The sequence below is a fragment of the Somniosus microcephalus genome, chromosome 1 (assembly GCF_052327205.1).
Source record: "Somniosus microcephalus isolate GS21.2 chromosome 1, FLI_Smic_1.0, whole genome shotgun sequence".
NCBI classification, from domain to species: domain Eukaryota; kingdom Metazoa; phylum Chordata; class Chondrichthyes; order Squaliformes; family Somniosidae; genus Somniosus; species Somniosus microcephalus.
Genome location: NC_140987.1, coordinates 435905109 through 435928103, shown reverse-complemented (window position 1 = coordinate 435928103; position 22995 = coordinate 435905109). Strand labels below are relative to the sequence as shown.

At 39.9% G+C, this 22995-nt stretch overlaps 1 protein-coding gene across 2 annotated transcripts in view; it reads right to left on the bottom strand.

Annotated features, from left to right (window-relative positions):
* Positions 1-6525: 6525 nt before the first annotated feature.
* Positions 6526-22995, bottom strand: part of ar (androgen receptor) — a 397247-nt gene continuing 380777 nt past the window's right edge. Inside the window, exons 7-8 of one of the 2 annotated variants that reach the window (XM_086000827.1) lie at positions 13423-13580; positions 6526-11080 (exon numbers count right to left, since the gene is read on the bottom strand). In XM_086000827.1, coding sequence (XP_085856953.1) covers positions 10925-11080; positions 13423-13580 — 314 coding nt within the window. In that variant the 3' untranslated portion in view covers positions 6526-10924. Of the gene's footprint in view, positions 11081-13422; positions 13581-22995 lie in introns of those variants that run through there. The other variant, XM_086000832.1, reaches the window with a different exon arrangement.

Sequence of the window (22995 nt, the reverse complement as noted above, 5' to 3'; positions counted from 1 at the left end):
ATAAATATTTTAAAAATATGGTCTTTGTTAGCTGTAAAATGACCAATTATGCTCATAGAATAAAGAAAGCATACCTCACTGTAAACAAATGTTCTTTCATTTGGTGTGAAAGTTCCAGGACTCAACCACCTGTGAGCACTCGAGCTAGAATTTATTTTTCATGAATTGAAAAACATTTGACAGAATGCCGTGATTGGTATGATATTGTGTTGTCATGAATAGTCTAATTTGAGGGCTGATATGATATATAATTTATCTACAAAATTCAAATTGTTTTTCAATGGAATAGATTCCATTGTGCAGGTTTTGTGTAAGGTCAATGAAGTATATTCTAACATGATGAACAGTAAAATACATTTCAGTCCCCATGAAATTATTTTTTGAAAAATCAAGCAAATGCATCTGTTACATCAGATTTTTGAAAAGGCAAAAATTCATAACATAAGCAAGTCATTACAAATACTCAATAATGTTAAGGATTAAGTTGTTGTGTAACTTTGTTCCTTAGATTGGACTTGTTTCTGCATAAACCTCAGAAACAGATACTGTAGCTTTAATAACACAAGAATATTAAAAGGAATGTCAACGTTTCGATTTACTAATGCATCTTGATGTCTAAAAGTCAGAGTAATTGTGCTGTCTGTCTGTGAAATGAGAGAACAGTAGACTTAATTGTGATAAGTGACAGATCAATGAAAAAGTAAAAAGATGTGCCTTTTTGTACCAGAACACAAAGATAAATGAGCAAAGCTGCTCTCTGCACTGGATATACAAACGTAATTAAAGGTTTATACAAAATTTTAATGCTTACATAACACCCAAATCATTAACTTTTCACATGGTTTCACATTTAATATTGCTTTACACCTTTCTTTAATGATTATATTGTCCAAAAAAAAAGATATTGGGGTATATTTTGCTCTTTTAGTATGAAAATTTTTCATTTGTCTTTCTATTAACAGCTACTAATTAAGATGGCCGTAAAACGACTACTTTCTTGCCATTGAAGTTTTACATTAATTTACTAGCAAAATCAGTCAATTATGAAGCATCTGCAATAATGTTGGTTTCACAGTTCTCCATTATCAAAATTGTTTATCAATCAGAATATCTCCTTAAAAATATTGTTGATTCAGCTGTCAAATGAGCAGCAGAAAAAAAGTAATCATCCTTACAGGTTGCCTAATTCAGAATTCTAGATGTACAGGCAGCAATGTGAATAGTTGCTCTAAAAGAAACAATCTTTTTGGTTTTGCAGGACAGTCAATCACTCTACAGTTAAGACAATAGGGGTAATGGATGGAAATTCCAGTGGGATCCACTGACGTCTGCGACCGAATTCCCAATATGCACTCCGGATGGGAAGCTCTGTGCCAGGGGTGTCAATTTGTAAAATTTACCTTAATGAGTGTGACAATATATCACAGACCAGATGAACGCTTAAGTTTCAAACAAACAGGACAGGCAGGCATTAAAAAAAAATTACAATACGAGAAAGATTACAGTCGAGGGAAAACCAGCAAAGGACCAATGCATATAAATGTGAAATTGAGTAGTTGTTACTGACTCTTAGAAATTAATTCCAGAAGTGCTAATTCACCCTGCCTTAAGCCATACGACTATTTTTATAGGCTTCTGGGGGGGGGGGGGGGGGGGGAGGGGACACTATAGAATCATAGAAAGTTACAGCACGGAAGGAGGCCATTTCGGCCCATCGTGTCCGCGCCGGCCAACAAAGAGCTATCCAGCCTAATCCCACTTCCCAGCTCTTGGTCCGTAGCCCTGCAGGTTACAGCATCCCAAGTGCACATCCGAGTACTTTTTAAATGCGGTTAGGGTTCCTGCCTCTACCACCCTTTCAGGCAGTGAGTTCCAGACCCCCCACAACCCTCTGGGTGAAGAAATTTCCCCTCAAATCCCCTCTAAACCTTCCCCCAATTACTTTAAATCTGTGCTCCCTGTTTTTTTGACCCTTCTGCTAAGGGAAATAGGTCCTTTCTATCCACTTTATCTATGCCCCTCATAATTTTATACACCTCAATAAGGTCTCCCCTCAACCTCCTCTGTTCCAAGGAAAACAGACCCAGCCTATCCAGTCTTTCCTCATAGCTAAGATTCTCTACTCCCGGCAACATCCTTGTAAATCTCCTCTGTACCCTCTCTAGTGCAATCACATCTTTCCTGTAATGTGGTGACCAGAACTGCATGCAGTACTCTAGCTGAGGCCTACCTAGTGTTTTATACAGTTGAAGCATAACCCCCCTGCTCTTGTATTCTATGCCACAGCTAATAAAGGCAAGCATTCCGTATGCCTTCTTCACCACCTTATCTATTTGGCCTGCTACCTTCAGGAGTCTGGACATGCACTCCAAGTTCCCTTTGTTCCTCTACACTACTCAGTGTCCTACCATTTAATGTGTATTCCCTTTCCTTGTTAGCCCTCCCCAAATGCATTACCTCACACTTCTCCAGATTGAATTCCATTTGCTACTGTTCTGCCCACCTAACCAATTTATTGATATCTTCCTGCAGTCTACAGCTTCCTTCTTCAGTATCAACCACACAGCCGACTTTAGTATCATCTGCAAACTTCTTAATCATACCCCTTATATTGAAGTCAAGATCGTTGATATAGACCACAAAAAGCAAGGGACCTAGTACGGAGCCCTGCGGAACCCCACTGGAAACAGCCTTCCAGTCACAAAAACACCCATCAACCATTACCCTCTGCTTCCTGTCTCCAAGCCAGTTTTGAATCCAACTTGACACTTTGCCCTGGATCCCATGGGCTTTTAACTTCATGACCAGTCTTCCATGTGGAACCTTATCAAAAGCCTTGCTAAAGTCCATATACACATCAAACGCACTACCCTCATCTACCCTCCTTGTTACCTCCTCAAAAAATTCAATCAAGTTTGTCAAACACGACTTTCCTTTAACAAATCCGTGCTGACTATCCTTGATTAATCCATGTCTTTCTAAAATGAAGATTTATCCTGTCCTTCAGAATTCTTTCCAATAATTTTCCCACCACCGAGGTTAGGCTGACTGGCCTGTAATTACTCGGTCTACCCTTTTCTCCCTTTTTAAACAAGGGTACCACATTAGCAGTCCTCTGGCACCACACCTGAAGCCAGAGAGGACTGGAAAATGATGGTCAGGGCCTCTGCTGTTTCCTCTTTTGCTTCGCTTAACAGCCTGGGATACATTTCATCCGGGCCTGGGGATTTATCCACTTTTAAAGCTGCTAAACCCCTTAATACTTCCTCTCTCATTATGTTTATTTCATCTAATATTTCACACTCCTCCCCCTGATAGCAATGTCTGCTTCGCCCCTTGTCATAAATCGCAACTTCTACAAGAAGTAACTCAGGAAGTACTACTGAACGGCCAGCTGAGGGCCCACGCCCGAGTATTTATACTCCTCGGGCGGCGCCCTCAAGCTGGCCGTTCAGTAGTACTTCCTGAGTTACTTCTTGTAGAAGTTGCGATTTATGACACCCCTCTCTGTGAAAACAGACGCAAAGTATTTATTAAGAACCCTACCGACGTCTCCCCACACAAATTACCCTCATGATCTCTAATAGGCCCTACCTTCCTTTAGTTATCCTCTTACTCAATATATTTATAAAACATTTTTGGGTTTCCCTTGATTTTACTTGCCAATAAGTTTTCATACTCTCTCTTTGCTTTCCTAATATTTTTAATTGCACCCCTGCACTAACTAGTTATGAGAGAAGACTTGCTACATTATTAGGGAGTCTGCTTGAAGGGGTTTGGCTTGATGAAATTGGAGATGAGTGCCGATGGATGTGCAGACCAAATATTCTGCTCCATATATTCCATTAATTTGACCATACAGACTGATTGTGCTTGATGGTTCATTTAATGACAATAAAATATCCAAACTGACATGTATATTCTTACATGCCAATCGTATCTCCCTCTGGTCTCTTCACAGTGTAACATCCAGCAGCACAGAAACACTTTCTACAGCACCACCTGTGAACATCCACACTTGCGCCAAGCATCATGTCAGATTCAAGCACCTTACAAAACACACAATGGTGTCTGTGGAAACACTTTGTAAAACACAGGGGACTGATGAAGATGGGGCAGAAGAGGTAGGGAATGTCAAGAGACAGGCAACTACAGAGCAACAATCTGGCTGGCTGCCTGACCCTTTTTAATCTGTTTCAGGCTACAGACCTTATGAAGTTTGCTTTTGCACATCGAATGCAGGAACTCGTGCAGTGTCTATACAACTGATACCCATGGTAGTGGAATGTATTGTGGATAGGCTGCCTCAACAACACACACAAGCAATGAGGGAAGGAGTCAAAGTAGTCATAGATGCCCACATACTCAAGGATCATCATGAAGACACAGCCTTCAGTGGTGGCATGCACAGAGAAGCACAAGAGCAGTTGGTTTGTTTTCGTCAGTGGCAGTTCTACACGATCAAACAGCCTTGCACAAGTATAACAAACACTACATTAAAAAGTAGTGAACGCTAACTGATTACAGCAAAGCTCCCCTCCAACTCAAACATTTACAGCAGAATAAAAATGCATATAGAAGTAATGCTTCTCAGGAATCCCAAACATCTGGCCAGTTGCTTGAGAGGCCACCCATCACCTCTACTCCCTCAGCTAAGGGAGCATTTAGGACTTCAGCATTAAGTTAAGCTACACAAAGGAGTACACAACTGAAAAATGAGAAATGCAGCAGAAAAAGATACTTAACTCTTGAGCATGTATACAGAAAATACCACTTGCACCGAAACACCATGTATACTCAGCCAACAAGTTCACTGAAAGACATTAAAATTTCTGTTGTAGTCTATCATTCTTTATTATGCATAAAACAGTTAATTATCTAAGAGTAAACTACACATATTGTTCTTATTAGAAACTAAGCTTGAAAACCAACTAGCAGTACGGTTATTGAAAATATGTCCTGTTGAAAGTAATAGTGTTCAATTACAGAGCTCATTGGGAGAAAGATGAGGCGATAAGAATCTGATGTGTGGCTGCAGTGCCTGCTGCTCTTCCATGGCTTGCTGCTCTTCGTTCATTCCCACTGTGAGGTCTCTTGCCATGGGAATATTATACAAAATGCAATTACAATTTTTCCAACCTTCTTGAGAGCCGACTGTAAGGCTTCCTGTCCTTTCCACAAGCAGTCAGCACCCCAAATGCTTGCTCAATGAAGACTTTGATTCATGAATGTGCATATTTGTATTTAAATCTTTGCTGGCAAATTGGGGTTGTGCACAAGTGTCATCAGTCATGGTTGCACCAAGTAACCCACATCTCAATGAGTTAGCCCTCAATCCTTCCCTCTTCAAAGACCCATGCAATAATTAATTTTCTCAGTATCATGTGTACTTCCCAGGAAGTGTAAATTGACGTGCATTATTTTCTGATGGGAATCACATACCATTTATCCTTTCTCTAAGAGTATTAGCCCTTCCTAGTAAAGTGAACTATGGCATTGTTGGTAGGCACACGAATGGCTACATTATACAGGCAATGGTGTTCTGTACCTTAGGAAAACAATCAAAGTTGAAAAACGCTTGCTGCCTCTGCAGCTGTGGTCTCTGGCAACGTGTATGCAGCTGGGCATGTAGTAAAACAAGGCTTTAGTTACCTCCTTAATGCAGTAATGGACAGCAATAATGACTGACTCCTGCATTGCCCCCATGGGTGTCAGGAAGGACCATGTGGCATTAAACCTGAGGGCAGTATTGTAAATGTTTGACTGTGCCTGCAGGTCTTTGAGAATTGGATGGCACACCTCAGTCACAACATCCCTGCTAAGCCTGAGCTTCCGCATGCACTGGTTGGTTTGGTAGGTGATGTGCCTCCTATGTAGCGTGTGCTCCCAGGCCACCCTATCCTGCAACTGCCACTAAACTATGATACAGCCATCAATGGCCGCTGTACCCATTCTATTGGGCTGAAAAATCCTTTGTACAATTCAGTTATAGAAATATACTGTGCTGATACATTCAAACTTCCTTCCTTCATGTGATTCAGTCTCATTCTCAATAGGAGCAAAGAACACAATTTTCTTTTATATCCTCTTGAGGAAAACTGCACGTGTTTCTTAACATAGGTCCTTTAAACAATCTTAAGCTTTTATTTTGCTACTCAACTCACACCCATTTTAGGCTGTCATCAAAAATCAGACTAGTGATACTCATAGAAGTCTCATACTGTACTACTTTTCCGCACAAGTTCCGCAACATCTGCTTTTATGTTAACATTAAAACGCAGAGCAAAATATACCCCATTGTGACAACCCTAATGATACAACAGCACAATTTTTTCATTGTAGCAGTCTGTCCTGTCCAAACACAGGCAGCCTTCACCTGTCTGTACTATTTACTTAACACATTTTTGACTAATAAATATAATAGCAAGAACAAAGACAGAGCATAGCATCAGTGTTACAGCAACATTTTCTAACACAATGAATGAAATTACTGTGTTGCAAAAGCTATGTAATGCATACATACTGTTCCACAATATAATAGAATATACAGAAGTATGCATATTCCTTTTATTAACAAATGCTCAAGAATACAAAAAAGAATCAAAATAGGCTGACAAAAATTGTCATTTATAAGATGCTTATTCTTACAAAATATTTCTATCCTCAGACCATTAAAGGGACAGACCCTATATATTGACAGTCCTTAAAACTGAAAATGGGGTGACATATACATTCATTCAATACATGGTATTGGTCAGGTAGGGGCTTGTACCCTCAAAATGTAGGGAAAGTCACATTAAACAGCCACTCGAGATTGGCCAGATTTGGCTGGAAAAAAATGGGGTGAAATATTATACTGCTCTGAAACATATGAGAGGACTCCGATAAATGTACAAGTATTCCTCTTTGCAGGCCTTTTCAGACCATATTGTACAAAATTGGCCATTTTAAAAACAAAAGCAAAAATCTGCAGATGCTGGACATATGAAACAAAAACACAAAATGCTGGAAACACTCTACAGCTCAGGCTGCATCTATGGAGAGGACAAAGCAGCTAACATTTTGAGCGCAGAACCTTCTTCAAATTTTTATAAAAGTTATTTTTTTTTAAATAAGGGTTTGCACCCAAAACGTTAACTGATCTGTTCCTACCACAGTTGCTACCTAACCTATTGAGTGTTTCCAGCATTTCTGATTTTGGCTATTTCAAAAAGGAGATGCTAATTCATCCGCTAATATTCTAGTCACCGTACATACAGGAAAACACCTAGGCTGGAATGCGCTACAAGGCAGTAACATGTCAAGCCATTATAAACCATGGAGTTTTATTATTGTACACTCAACGTGTATTATTGCCTTGCGATACACTTTAACCTGTGTTATTCTTTGCATTATACATGGGTGTTGTTGGTGGGAGTTTCTCCAAAATCTTTTGTCGGCAAGTTTTTTCTTTGCTGGTAGTGCATGTCAAAGTGGACAGTGATGAATAGCAAATTTCTGCTTCGAATTGTGATTTGACCCAAAGTAATTCAATACCATGTGACTTGCCCAACAGTGGTAACAGGATTCATTTCACTGCACGTTACAGGAAAGTAACACACCCTGTTTACACAATGCAATGCAACTTATCCTTTATAAAAGTAACCACCATAACAGAAATACTTGCATACTGATACCATCATACCTATAATTATAAAATAATTAGAATACTGTCCTGATTTCTAAATCTGTGGGTTTTATAGATTCAGTGACTGATAATGTGAAACATTGAATAAACATGTAAAACATGGGGGAGAAAATCTGAACATGCTTTGCAAAATCAACTCAGAAAGACAGGCTCCTAGTGACATTATTCCAGTTAAGAATCTTGTTTAATGAGTGCCTGATGGCATTCTAACACATTAAAGTGTCATATTTTCCTTTGTATGTTAACTTTAACAAATTTGTAAAGGCACTTAAAAATGTATCTACAAATTTGTGACAACTAAGGCAGAGGGAAATATCGAGTTATTTTTTAGCACTTGGGAGTGAATCTTCCAAAAAAGAAAAACAAACATTAAAAATGATAAAATTGGAATACAAGTATATGCATGTCAACAGGCACCTCCCTAATAAGGGTAGCTGTTTAAGGGGAACATCATGGCAGACAATTGTTTATTTCCTATACATTGTGTACTGTCTGCTTAATAGGAATGAGTGGATAAAAGAAACATTTTGCTTGCCATAGTGGTGTTTCCATTACGAGACATCAATTGTATGTATCATAATAATTACAGCCCTATTAACATATTACCATTGTAACAAAGATTTGTACATTTACAAAATATAACTTACTCATACTAATTGATCTTCACCCCATTTTTGAAATATTAGCACCTTCCAATCTTGAGAATTTTGAACGTTTTTTTTCTTGTGACATTCCAGATAAAGTTAACAAATTTTGCAAAACACTTTCACAGCCTGAAAAGGCCAATGAAAAATGGGATATTTCAAATTTAATACAATGATTCATTATATTTCATTCTTCCTGATGCACAGCATTAACTGCCGTGAATTATAGCTGAGGCTGGAAGGATTGTAGTGTTCGGAGTCAAAGAATTTAGATGTGGTAATATAAGTTGAGTAAACATTAAATATTTATTTATAAAACTTGGACAATAAACACTGGTCCATCCTATAGCTCTCGAAGTTTACATCTTTTTTTTCCTGGGAGAACTAAAACTGTATTCAGTTTAATTTTTTGGGAAAGAAACTGAACAAAAATCTTGTTAGGGTTTTATTTGGCTCCCACCCCCTACACCCTCCCAGGTTGCTGAAAGTCATGGATTCAGTGACCAAGTATTCAAGGAGCTAACTCAAGACATTTAAGATAATATTGCAACCCAAACACAACAACAAAAAATTAAGCCTGCTCTGGTGACAGACGAAGCTCATTCCTGTATACCCAAAGAAAAGCAACAACTAAGTCATTTTAAAATAAGTCCTTTTAATTTGCTTAAAAATATTAACAAGTGCATTCCTCTTTCCTCCCCACCCCCCTCCCAAAAAATACAATTTTTTGTTAAAGAATTGTACACCTAGCTTTAGCCTGTCATTTGGCTGCACTGAACATAAGAAATTTTAATTCAGAAAGGAGCCTAAACAAGGTATGCAGTACATTGCTGTTCACAGATGATGAAAAAAGGTTTTAACTTTGAGGCCTACAGTAACATTTTTACACAAGACATTTAGTTCTGAAAATACTGGAAATGGAGAAATGCGTTGTCTCTATACTTTTACTCTATACTACTGAAGTTTGGAAATTTACATTGTTTTCTTTTTATTTTTTGTAGATACTAAATGATTAATAACATGCTCATATCTCAAAATAAAAAAGGACCATTACAATTCTATTTTTGAAAATATTTACTGGCATAGATGTCTTTCCTTTTCAGATGCAAGACGCTTTCATCATGTGGCCTATATTCATACTTCATTTTTGTAGAAGAGCAACAAGAGCTTCAATGGTTTTCAGTAAGCCAAATGTGGCACAAATATGATGGTACCATACAGATGCACATATTTATGACATTTTCAGAGTATTTTTGTATTATACTGCTTGCGTTTTTGTTATGCCTTTGCACAGGTTTAACAAAGGGGTAAGTACAAAAATGGCAAAAAAATTGCTAATCAAAATACAAAAGGCAGCCAGGAAGATAGCATACCAAAGCAAAATTCTTTCCATTTTTAATTAATAAAAATAATGGAGTAGTGTGTGCCTTTTATTGCCTGGTGGCGTTTACCTGCATTGTTTAAAGGCAAAATGTCTAAATCATTAAATATTGTTTCTGACTAAATATGTACAGAATAAAACAAATTTTGGCATTATGGCATCCCTATAAATCAGATTTAATATCCAAATATGCAGTTAGTACTGTGCTATACTGCATGGATTATTTAAATAAGGGTAATATAGAAACCTCATTTAAATTTTAAAAAAAGGCTTTGGTAGATATAACATTTGGAATACCACTGCTTGTTATATTGACCAGTCACAAGTTCAAACCCATCAACAGACCATGTCCACCAGATACCAAATTCTGCACAAAAACAGCACAGTACAACCAGAATTTGTACTACTTGTGCATTTCTCAAAAATGAAACGTGAAATACTTGGGGTTCAAAAATACAAATTCTGCGATTTTATGTTTTTTGTACGTACGCTTTTAAACATTAGAGAGAAAGAATTCTAGTAAATAATTGCATGTAAAAAAAAGCCAACCAAAAAATCAATACAATGTACTTTTTTGTAGATTAAAAAAAATACATTTATAAATTTTGGAACCTCCCCCCACAATCCTACCATAACACATACTGTTTTCCTGCATTCAGGAAAGGAAATATTTTAGTGCAAATTTAAAAAAAAAAGCAATTTACATCAAATTTTTCTTTTTAATAAAAATGTTTTGATAAATGTAATAAAACATGTGAGGCAATATCTAAAACCAGGCAAAACTAATATCTGATATGTTTTAAGGATGTAAAATGAAAACAGGTCACTAGGTAGTTTCAAAATAATAAAAAATGTAGGTAGCTTTTAAGTAGAAATCAGAAAATGAAACTACTCTGAAGGACCAAGGAGGAGGTAAATGCAGCTGATTTTCACTAAGTGTAACCAAGGTATTAACCAGTAATTTGTGTGGTCCAACATAACAACTAGTCAATAAGATTACAACCAGCCTACCCCCATTTGGTTGTATAACATGACCAACTCTGTAAATGGGTGGTCAACTGACCACTGGAAATAAAGGTAGATTTTGCACAATTTTTTTCATTTCTTAATCAGAACAGATGTAGCATTTGACTGAACTGATGAATTTGAAAACAAGATAAACTCTAGGTAGTACAGAGTTACAGGCAGTATAACATATGCAAGCAATGAACGTCACTGTTCATGAAAAAGAAGCGGTTTGGCCATGCCAGCGAGGATCTTTGGTACCTGGGCAGAGATTATCTCTGCCATCATTTCAGGGAACTGGACGCTCAGAGATTGAGACTGAACAAATAGATCGAATGTAAACTGATGGAGTTTCCTCACTGTCTGTTAAAAAATAAAAAAAATATAAACTGGTAAAAGAATTAAGTATTAGCCAAATATTTTTGCTTCCTTTTTATTTTTCTAATACTCTAATGAATTATAGAGAACAGTGCATTTTTGTAAGTGAATTATAAGGCACCAGCAGCAAATAATCATTAGGACTTCATAGCTTGCAACAAACCATGCAAGTGGTCCATGCTCACTTATGAATTCTGTGATTAGATTATTGACTTAAATATACATCCAGATATCTCTTATTGTTAATATATATATATTCCAGATGGCTTAAAGTAGCTATACTGTTGTTATTTCTTTGACATGAGAGTAATCAAACATTATTTCGATTTGAAAGTAGTGCTGTGTTATATAGTTGAGTAAAATGAATTTATGATTAAAGTAAATTGATTATTGAGGCAAGATCTACAGTATTAAGGGTTGTGGGGTTTACAGTAGATTACAAGACATTAAAATGTTTGGTTTATACTTTAAAGCATTATTATACAAATAAAAGTAACACATAGAGTTTGAGTAAATATATGCAAAGTCTACTCCGGATTACTCCAGGAGAATTGTGCCAACCAGTTATCTTACTAAAAGTTACAGAAACAAAGTAAGCAGAGCTGAAGGTAACTCATGTAATTCCATTTGCTACTGATGCCTTTAAGTTATGTTCTTTTTTTATACTTCCCTTCTTGCTCTTGTGCCTTGTACCACCAGGGTGGAAGACCACCAGGGTTGAGAGGTGTTCTGCCAGATCTCTGCCAATGCTACACTTAAATTGATCAGCAAGAGGTGTGGACTGATCTGTTTGGCTGGTCCTCTGATTTTCCATTTCTTGCTGTGGGAAAAATGGTGTCTTCTCTGGCCTCTGCAGAGCATCATTCCCAATTGAATGACTGAGTTTGGGAATCACAGTGTGGTGTGCTTGCACCCTACATTTCTATGGCACTATGTGTTAGTACTTCACCATGCTGTGCCACATTACTACTGGCCACACAATGAGTGTGGTAAATAACTATTACTGTATGTCAATTGTTTAGCTAATAAACTGAACATTAAAAATACCTTGTGATTATTTGTTATAATAAACCAGCATTCCTCTGCAAGACATTATCTGAAGATCCAAAGGAAACGTGTGCAGCATATTGTACTATGCGTATGCCAACTAGTAAGACTCACCAGCTATTCGTCTTGTATATTCTATTTTTCTTTAATTGTTTATACATTATCAAGGATACCAAAGTGTGCTTTCAGATGATATCACAAGTACATAATCTAACCTTAAAATTAGATTAATCTCCTGAAATCATTCTCATGTATCCAATTTTATACATATATATTTATATGCACACTCACATATTGAGATATACAGTTAGGGGTAATTTTTTCCCAATTTATGATGTATAGGTTTCACAGTAAACACCAACAGCCCAAAAGATTCGTGAACTTCTATGCTAAATGAGATCAATCTTGCATTTCATAATAGCAGGTATTTAAAAAAAAATTAAAGGTAACTTTTGTTTTATGTAAATAGACAGTCAAATTTCACTGGAAGTGATTGAAATTTCAATGTGGAATCGGCAATCAGCTGGGGAAAATATTTAACTTTCACTTCCTGATCTCTAATCAGCTGGTTACGTTGCTACACTTCAAGTGGACCACATTCCCTATTGTCTCAGCCACGTCCTTTCCCATAAGGTTAATGAATTAATCGGAGAAACTGTCTGCAAAAATGTATCTTACATCTCTCAAAAATACAACTCTCACTGCTTCCAAGAAAATACTGAGCTGGATACCACATGTAGTTATGTTACCTCCATGACATTTTATTTTGCATTTTGCAGAGTTGATGCCACTGTTGAGAAGAAATGGCTTTAAGAAACAGCATTTCAGTGGCATCATTGGAATTGATCTACAAGCCACATGTCAAAGTTTGTATTTAAAGTAAATATTTATATCTAACGTCTTTACTGTTTTGATTTTAATTTACTTATCTATGTGTGTTTTAAGTAGAAAACAGACGGAGCCACAAGATTAATTTTATATCCTGTAAATAGCCCTGATCATAATTTACTTGTGAGTTATAAGGTCAACTCACTCATGATGGAAATAATATCCCGTAATTCTTCATCAGTAATTTTGTGTTCTTTTTTGTTTATTTTCATATGTAGCTAAATATAACTTAAGAAAATGAATGCCAATAGTAATTGCAATCTGTCAAAAAAGAACAGTGCTACTGCTAGCACAGGAAAATTTGCAGAGTTACCAGATCATTCAGCAAAATATACTATGCATTAATTTTGTCTGATCTAAACAAACTATTGCTAAACAGAATCACAACTTACTATTTGCAGTGAGTCTAGGAGCTTGGTTAGTTGATAAAAACGCTGTGGATTGTGTGTGGTATCCTTCCCCTGAAAGGAAATTACTCTGTCCAGTTCCTGAATGTAGTTCATACGCAGCTCATCAAAGTATTTCTGGTTTTTCAGACCTTCGACTGGAACTGGCAATGAGACAGTGAAGTTTGGTTTACAAAGTTTCACAGACATTACATTTTAGCAGTATTTATCTACATAGAGCTCGAAATTGTGGTCGGAGGCATACCTCTGGAGTACGCCTATGGCCCGCGAAACATTCCCGCACCTACCTCCATGCGTCCAGGTTGTGGAGAGTTCCAGTCTCGGGCCTCCAAGCGGATGTCTGCGTAAAGGCACACGGATCCCAGGGACGCAGGCAGTTCGGAAGAGTCCCTGGAATCACGTAGGTCCAGTCCTCCAATCGCAAAGGAGGATTCCATTGCAGTAATTTACAAAGAGAATCCCCAAATAACTAAAGTTACACAATTCTAATAAATATAAATGTACTGAATTTCAATTTTATTCACAAGTCCCTTCATTACACCAATACAATAAACATTTATTTTTTTGATAAATAATTTTAAACATCTTAATCCAGGCTAATACTTGCATAAACTAATTTAAGTGTATATGCATAATTTTTGATTTTTAAGTTAAGGCTTATATATACCCTTACGCTGATGAAAGCAGGCCCTACGCCTGCTTTTACCAGTCGTAAGAGTTTCGTCGGCAATGGCTGGGTGAATAGCCCAACTCTGCGCCAGCAATACTGATTTTACAGTCAGTTCGGATGAACTGTCAATGCAAGTTCCGGGTTTCACAAGTTGCGGGGCCTTTCAGATGCATTACGACGGCATACGCTGTCACGGAGACTGCAATTTCTGCCCCATTATCTTATTTCAAATGTATCAGACAACTGCCCAGCATATCATACACTTCAGATTTTACAGAACATACAACCATGTGGACAATAATTACAACCTTTCCTACATTACAACAGTGACTACACTTCAAAAAGTACTTTGTAAGGCGCTTTGGGATGTCTGGTGGTCGTGAAAGGTGCTATGAATGCAAGTCTTTCTGTTTTTTTTAAAATTATAAACAAAACCAATAAAATGCATCAGGTAAGATGGTGACCATACGCAATCTATTTTAATGAGTCTGCAACCTGTAATAATCATAGCACCTCCACTGGGCATCATATATTCTGACCTAATGGCTACCCAAAACTGAATATCAACATAATTATTACTCCCCCACCACTCGCACTGTCCCCACCCCCCATAATTATGGTCCATAACAAATTAACCTGGTAGCTGTTCTATGTATATTTAGTCACCTTATTGAAAACTCTAGATTTTCTTATCTACCTAAACCAATCAAAACAAAACACTGCATGATTGGAGTGTTTTGAAACTATGGGTAAAACTTCTGGAAAAGGCGTTCCGAAGTAAGAGCACAGCATAAGATAACATCCGCTCATTTACTGTGTACGGCTGTTTCCACTGTAACTTTATTTTTGCCCTAATCATTACGATTCAGCATGCCTTGGATCACTGTAGTTGTAGTATGCGATCTATCACTTGTTGATATATGTAGATAAAACTGCGATTAGCTTATTAGTTTGTGCACTCTATCATATGGTATAGATTGCCAGTTGTTATTTCATTTTTGCTTCTAAGGGGAGATTCTGCACTCCAAGCGAGGAAGCCATGTTCACATGGTGTCTGGGTGAATTCTCCAACCCGCACTTCCTGTGAACACAGCTGGTCACGGAGGGGAATCATGAATTCCATTCTCAAATTCCATATACTGTGGCTGACTGTAGTATGACAAAAAAATGAGCTCTCAAAGGCAGTCCACTGTGCAGGCACAGCTTGCCACACATGATGTTGATTATTCATAATAGTCCAATTACTTTAAATCACTTGTTTGCACTTTGCACCTTTTAAAGTCTAAGATCTCCTTAAAACGCAACCTCAGTAGGTTGTAAATGCAATAGTGAGCAAAGGGCACCAAAAGTCTTAATCAGAGTTATCCCTCATAACCTACAAATAAAATACAATAAAAGAAATATTCTGAAATTCAAGTCAATAAATATGGTGATTATTCTGGATACAGTCACCTCAGTGTACTATAGGTTAAGCTTAGGCCTGCCCGCCAATCATTCCCAGTACAGATATTGTTGGTCTCTCAAAATTGGGTTTTGTATGTCGGGGGGAAAATGGCAGAAGTGGTAATCAGAGATTTTGAAAGCAAACAAAGTCTCCTTGAGGGGAAAAGGGAAGGAAAATAACCTGTTAAGGGCGAGGGGCCGAGCACGCATCAATAGGACAAAGGCCTCCTCTCTGTAGCAGCTGTAATATTATGAGGAGATTTGAAAATAGGTCCTATTATGGCTTTGTCTATATCTATATATATCCATCTATCTATATATATTATCATAGAAAGTTACAGCACGGAAGGAGGCCATTTCGGCCCATCGTGTCCGTGCCGGCCAACAAAGAGCTATCCAGCCTAATCCCACTTCCCAGCTCTTGGTCCGTAGCCCTGCAGGCTACAGCATCCCAAGTGCACATCCAAGTACTTTTAAAAATGTGGTTAGGGTTTCTGCCTCTACCACCCTTTCAGGCAGAGAGTTCCAGACCCCCACAACCCTCTGGGTGAAGAAATTTCCTCTCAAATCTCCTCTAAACCCTCCCCAAATTACTTTAAATCTGTGCCCCCTGGTTTTTGACCCCTCTGCTAAGGGAAATAGGTCATTTCTATCCACTCTATCTCGGCCCCGCATAATTCTATACACCTCAATAAGGTCTCCCCTCAGCCTCCTCTATTCCAAGGAAAACAGACGCAGCTTATCCAATCTTTCCTCATAGCCAAGATTCTCTACTCCCGGCAACATCCTTGTAAATCTCCTCTGTACCCTCTCTAGTGCAAGCACATCTTTCCTGTAGTGTGGTGACCAGAACTGCATGCAGTACTCTAGCTGAGGCCTAACTAGTGTTTTATACAGTTGAAGCATATTCTACGCCACAGCTAATAAAGGCAAGCATTCCGTATGCCTTCTTAACCACCTTAACTACCTGGCCTGCTACCTCAGAGATCTGTGGACATGCACTCCAAGGTCCCTTTGTTTCTCTACACTACTCAGTGTCCTACCATTTAATGTGTATTCCCTTTCCTTGTTAGCTCTCCTCAAATGCATTACCTCACACTTCTCCAGATTGAATTCCATTTGCCACTGTCCTGCCCACCTGACCAATTTTTAAAATTTTTCCTGCAGTCTACAGCTTCCTTCTTCAGTATCAACCACACAGCCGATTCATGGTGTTGCACATGATAAATAGGAGAATATAGTCACTCTCTTACATGTCTCTGTTTCTCCCCTTCTGCTTTCACCACTCTCTTTCTCTTTCCTGAACTCTTTCTGCCATCTTCTGCTTCTTCCTCTGTCTTTTTCTTCTTTTAGGGTGAGGTATTGTGTAGGTGCTGAATAATTCTAATAGGTCTAAGAGCGTTAAAAAGACAAGCCTGAAGGCTTTGTGTCTTAATGCGAGGAGCATTTGTAATAAGGTGGATGAATTGGCTGCGCAAATAGAGGTAAACGAATATGATTTGGTTGGGATTACGGAAACATGGCTCAAGGATGGCCAAGACTGGGATCTCAACATCCAGGGGTATTCGATATTCAGGAAAGATAGGCAAAAAGGAAAGGGAGGTGGGGTAGCATTACTGGTTAAAGAAGGGATTAATACAATTGTAATGAAGGATATTAGCTCTGATGATGTGGAATCTGTATGGGTAGAATTGAGAAATACTAAGGGGAAAAAAACATTAGTGGGAGTGGTATATAGACCTCCAAACAGTAAGGCAGAGGTTGGGGATGGCATTAAAAGGGAAATTAAAGAAGCGTGCAATAAGGGCACAGCAGTCATCATGGGTGACTTTAATCTACATATAGATTGGGCCAACCAAATTAGTAACAATACTGTGGAGGAGGAATTCCTGGAGTGTTTACGGGATGGTTTCCTGGACCAATATGTCGAGGAACCAACCAGAGATCAGGTCATCTTAGACTGGGTATTATGTAACGAGAAAGGATTAATTAGCAATCTTGTTGTACGAGGCCCCTTGGGTCAGAGCGATCATAATATGATCGAATTCTTCATTAAGATGGAGAATGAAGTAGTTGACTCAGAGACTAGGGTCCTCAATTTAAATAAAGGAAACTACGGTGGTCTGAGGAGCGAGTTGGGTAGGATTGATTGGGGAATGGCACTCAAAGGGTTGACGGTGGATAGGCAATGGCAAACATTCAAAGACCGAATGGATGAGCTACAGAATTTGTTCATCCCAGTTTGGCATAAAAATAAAACAAAAAAGGTGACTCAACCGTGGCTAACAAGGGAAATTAGGGATAGCATAAGATCCAAGGAGAGGACATATAAATTGGCCAGAAAAAGCAATAATCCTGAGGATTGGGAGCAGTTTAGGATTCAACAAAGGAGGACAAAGGGATTAATTAAGAAAGGGAAAATAGAATATGAGAGTAAGCTAGCAAGGAACATAAAAACTGACTGTAAAAGCTTTTGTAGATATGTGAAGAGAAAAAGATTGGTGAAGTCAAGCGTAGGTCCCTTGCAGTCAGAATCAGGGGAATTTATAATGGGAAACAAAGAAATGGCAGACCAACTAAATACATACTTTGGTTCTGTCTTCACAAAGGAGGACACAAATAACCTCCCGAGATGCCGGGGAACATAGGGTCTGATGAAAGGGTGGAACTGAAAGAAATCAGTATTTGTAGGGAAATGGTGTTAGGAAAATTGATGGGACTGAAGGCCGATAAATCCCCAGGGCCTGATAATCTACATCCCAGGGTACTTAAGGAAGTGGCCCTAGAAGTAGCAGATGCATTGCTGGTCATCTTCCAGAACTTGATAGACTCTGGAACAGTACCCATGGATTGGAGAGTAGCTAATGTTACCCCACTATTCAAAAAAGGTGGTAGAGAAAAAGCGGGGAATTATAGACCGGTAAGCCTGACATCGGTAGTGGGGAAAATGCTGGAGTCCATTATAAAAGACGTAATAGCAGAGCACTTGGAAAGCAGTGACAGGATCAGACAAAGTCAAAATGGATTTACAAAAGGTAAATCATGCTTGACTAATCTACTGGAATTTTTTGAGGATGTAAGTGGTAAAATAGATAAGGGAGAACCAGGGAATGTGGTGTATTTGGACTTTCAGAAGGCTTTTGATAAGGTCCCACATAAGAGATTAGCGTGCAAAATTAAGGCACATGGGATTGGGGGCAAGGTATTGACTTGGATAGAGAGCTGGTTGGCGGACAGAAAGCAAAGAGTTGGAATAAACGGGTCGTTTTCCGAGTGGCAGGCAGTGACTAGTGGGGTACCGCAAGGGTCGGTCCTAGGACCCCAGCTGTTCACAATATATATTAATGATCTGGACGAGGGAATTGGATGTAATATCTCCAGATTTGCAGACGACACAAAGCTGGGTGGGAGGGTAAGCTGTGAGGAGGATGTTGTGAAACTCCAGTACGATTTGGACAGGTTGGGTGATTGGGCAGAAACATGGCAAATGCACTTTAATGTGGATAAATGTGAGGTTATCCACTTTGGTGGCAAAAACAGGAAGGCAGATTATTATTTGAATGGCAATAGATTGGGAGAAGGGGAAGTGCAAAGAGACCTGGGTGTTCTTGTGCACCAGTCGCTGAAGGTAAGCATGCAGGTGCAGCAGGCAGTTAAGGCGGCAAATGGTATGTTGGCCTTCGTAGCAAGAGGGTTCGAGTACAGGAACAAGGATGTCTTGCTACAGTTGTACAGGGCCTTGGTGAGACCGCACCTTGAGTATTGTGTGCAGTTTTGGTCGCCTTACCTGAGGAAGGACGTTCTTGCCATGGAAGGAGTGCAGCGAAGATTCACCAGGCTGATACCTGGGATGGCAGGAATGACGTATGAGGAGAGATTGTGTCGATTGGGCTTATACTCACTGGAGTTTAGAAGATTGAGATGGGATCTCATCGAAACCTATAAAATTCTGTCAGGCCTGGACAGACTAGATGCAGGAAGGATGTTTCTGATGGCCGGGGAGTCCAGAACCAGGGGTCATAGTCTAAAGATAAGGGGTAAGCCATTTAGGACTGAAATGAGGAGGAATTTCTTCACCCAGAGAGTGGTAAACCTGTGGAATTCTCTGCCACAGAGGGCGGTGGAGGCCAGTTCATTAAATATATTCAAGAAAGAGTTGGATATATTTCTTAAGGCTAAAGGGATCAAGGGATATGGGGAGAAGGCAGGGACAGGGTACTGAATTTGGATGATCAGCCATGATCTCATTGAATGGCAGAGCCGGCTCGAAGGGCCGAATGGCCTACACCTGCTCCTATCTTCTATGTTTATATGAAAGGAGCCACCAATTGCTATAGGCTGCATTTAGGGTAAATGTTGTAGGGAAAATATGCCCCATAGTAGCTGTCCTATCCATTACTCACGTTTTCTCCCAGCCCCACTCTCATTGTGTCCCCTACCTCTCCTCTTCCTAAGGGCGGACAAATAAGGCAAGGGAATACACAATGAGTGGTAGGACCCTAGGAAGTACAGAGGGTCAGAGGGACCTTGGTGTACATGTACATAGATCCCTGAAGGCAGCGGAACAGGTAGATAAGGTGGTTAAAAAGGCATATGGGATACTTGCCTTCATTAGCCGAGGCATAGAATATAAGAGCAGGGAGGTTATGATGGAGCTGTACAAAACGCTGGTGAGGCCACAGCTGGAGTACTGTGTGCAGTTCTGGTCGCCTCACTATAGGAAGGATGTGATTGCTTTGGAGTGGGTGCAGAGAAGATTCACCAGGATGTTACCTGGGATGGAGCGCCTCAGCTATGAAGAAAGACTAAACAGGCTGGGGTTGTTTTCCTTGGAGCAAAGAAGGCTGAGGGGGGACCTGATTGAGGTGTACAAAATGATGAGGGGCATAGATAGGGTAGATAAAGAGGAACTTTTCCCCTTAGTAGGGGGGTCAAGAACAAGGGGGCATAGATTCAGGGTAAGGGGCAGGGGATTTGAGGAGGAACTTTTTCACCCAGAGGGTGGTTGGAATCTGGAACTCACTGTCTGAAAGGGTGGTAGAGGCAGGAACCCTCACAACATTCAAGAAGCATTTGGATGAGCACTTGAAATGCCATTGCATACAAGGCTATGGACCAAATGCTGGAAAATGGGATTAGACTGGACAGGGATGGATGGGCGGCGCAGACACGATGGGCCGAAGGGCCTCTTTCTGTGCTGTAAAACTCTATGACTCTATGAAAACCCCTCATTTCCCATCACCATCCCTACATTTCCACTTTGAAATATCTGTCCAATCTCTGAATCTTCCCCTCCCTCTCATTCCGCTGTCACTCACTTCACCTTTACCCTCTGTCTACTCCTCCAGGCTCCCCCAACCAATTGCTCCTTCTAGGAAGGGCAATGAAAGGCCAGAAGCCCTCTCACCCTGAACCTGTTTCCCTTCTTCTCTCCCCTATCCAATTCCCTCAAAGCAGCTTTACTTGCTTTCAAATTTCAACTTAATTGTATTTTCAAGAAATCAAATTAGATTGAGGAAAGACCCTGGCTTAGAAATTCAATCGCGTCCAAAAACAGGTGCGGAGGGGCGTACTTCACGCAACTGTTGGTGTTGTCCCAGGCAACACATAATATTCGTGCTGTTTGCTCATTATCATGACTCATATATGCAGACAGTTCTACCCACGCTATTCATTGGCTGCACGCCTGCTTGGAGGGCCGCATTTCGGCGTCTCTAATACCATTTAAAGACAGCCAGCACCTCTTAAAGGAGGTGTACTCTGGCTGCAGACAACAGGGAAAGAGTGCAAGAGAAATAGCTGCAGCAAGCACTGAGAGGCCACCAAGGTTTTCTGATGCTGCTTTGGAGGACTTGGTGCCGGCAGTGGACAGAGGGAGGGAGATCTTCTGCCTGCACCCCCAGGGGGCAGAAAGCCCTCTGGGCAACAGCTGCATTGCCAGTGGGAAGAGGACATAGAGGAGGCCAATGTCAGGAGCTTAGCTCCAAGGACATGGCTGCAATGCCAAAAGAATTTCAATGACCAACACTACTCTCTTCTCACACCTCCAGCCACGCTACTCAAAATACTCCCCTCTCTCACAATTACAGCACCACACTTCATTACACCTCCTCCTTAGACTCACACACTCATGACTACTGCAACCCTCACTTCCTCACACCTCATATCTTCCACACTGCATATTCTATCATCATGGTAGATACATTCTCTAAACACATCACAAGACTGTCACTAACACACTCCTTCTTTCTTGCAGGAGAAGGTCGCACACAACTCCAGGCAGCACGCTGCCAGCGGAGGAGGCCGGGCCCACCAGCTCCCCCCTTGAATAAAGCATGCTAAGCATCATGGACAAGGGGAGAGTCATGGTCATGGTGACTGGCAATGATTGAGGAGATGTTACATAAGAACATAAGACGTAGGAGTAGGTCTTTTAGCCCCTCGAGCCTGCTCCGCCATTCAATAAGATCATGGCTGATCTGATCTTGGCCTCAATGCCACTTCCCTGCCCGCTCCCCATAACCCTGGACTCCCGTATCGTTCAAAAATGTCAATCTCCACCTTAAATATATTCAATGATCCAGCCTCCACAGCTCTCTGGGGAAGAGAATTCCAAAGATTCACGACCCTCTGAGAGAAGAAATTTTGCCTCATTTCAGATTTAAATGGGTGCCCCCTTATTCTGAAATTATGCCCCCTAGTTCTAGATTCCCCCACGAGGGGAAACATCCTCTCTGCATCTACCTTGTCAAGCCCCTTCAGAATCTTATATGTTTCAATAAGATCCCCTCTCATTCTTCTAAACTCCAGAGTATAGGCCCAACCTGCTCAACCTTTCTTCGTAAGACAACCCCTTCATCTCCGGAATCAACCTCGTCAACCTTCTCTGAACTGCCTCCAATGCAAGTATATCCTTCCTTAAGTAAGGAGACCAAAACTGTACGCAGTACTCCAGGTGTGGCTTCACCAACGCCCTGTACAGTTGTGACAGGACTTCCCTACTTTAATACTCCATTCCCTTTGCAATAAAGGCCAACACTCCATTTGCCTTCCTAATTACTTGCTGCACCTACATGCTAACTTTTTGTGATTCATGTACAAGGACCCCCAGATCCCTCTGTACCTCAGCATTTTGTAATCTTTCCCCATTTAAATAATAATTTGCTTTTTTATTTTTCCTACCAAAGTGGATAACTTTACATTTTCCCACATTAAACTCCATCTGCCAGATTTTTGCCCACTCAGCCTATCTACATCCCTTTGGAGATTCTTTGCGTCCTCCACACAATTTGCTTTCCCTCCTATCTTTGTATCATCAGCAAATTTGGCTACATTACACTCGGTCCCTTTATCCAAGTCATTAATATAGATTGTAAATAGTTGAGGCCCCAGCACTGATCCCTGCGGCACCCCACTATTTACAGTTTGCCAACCTGAAAATGACC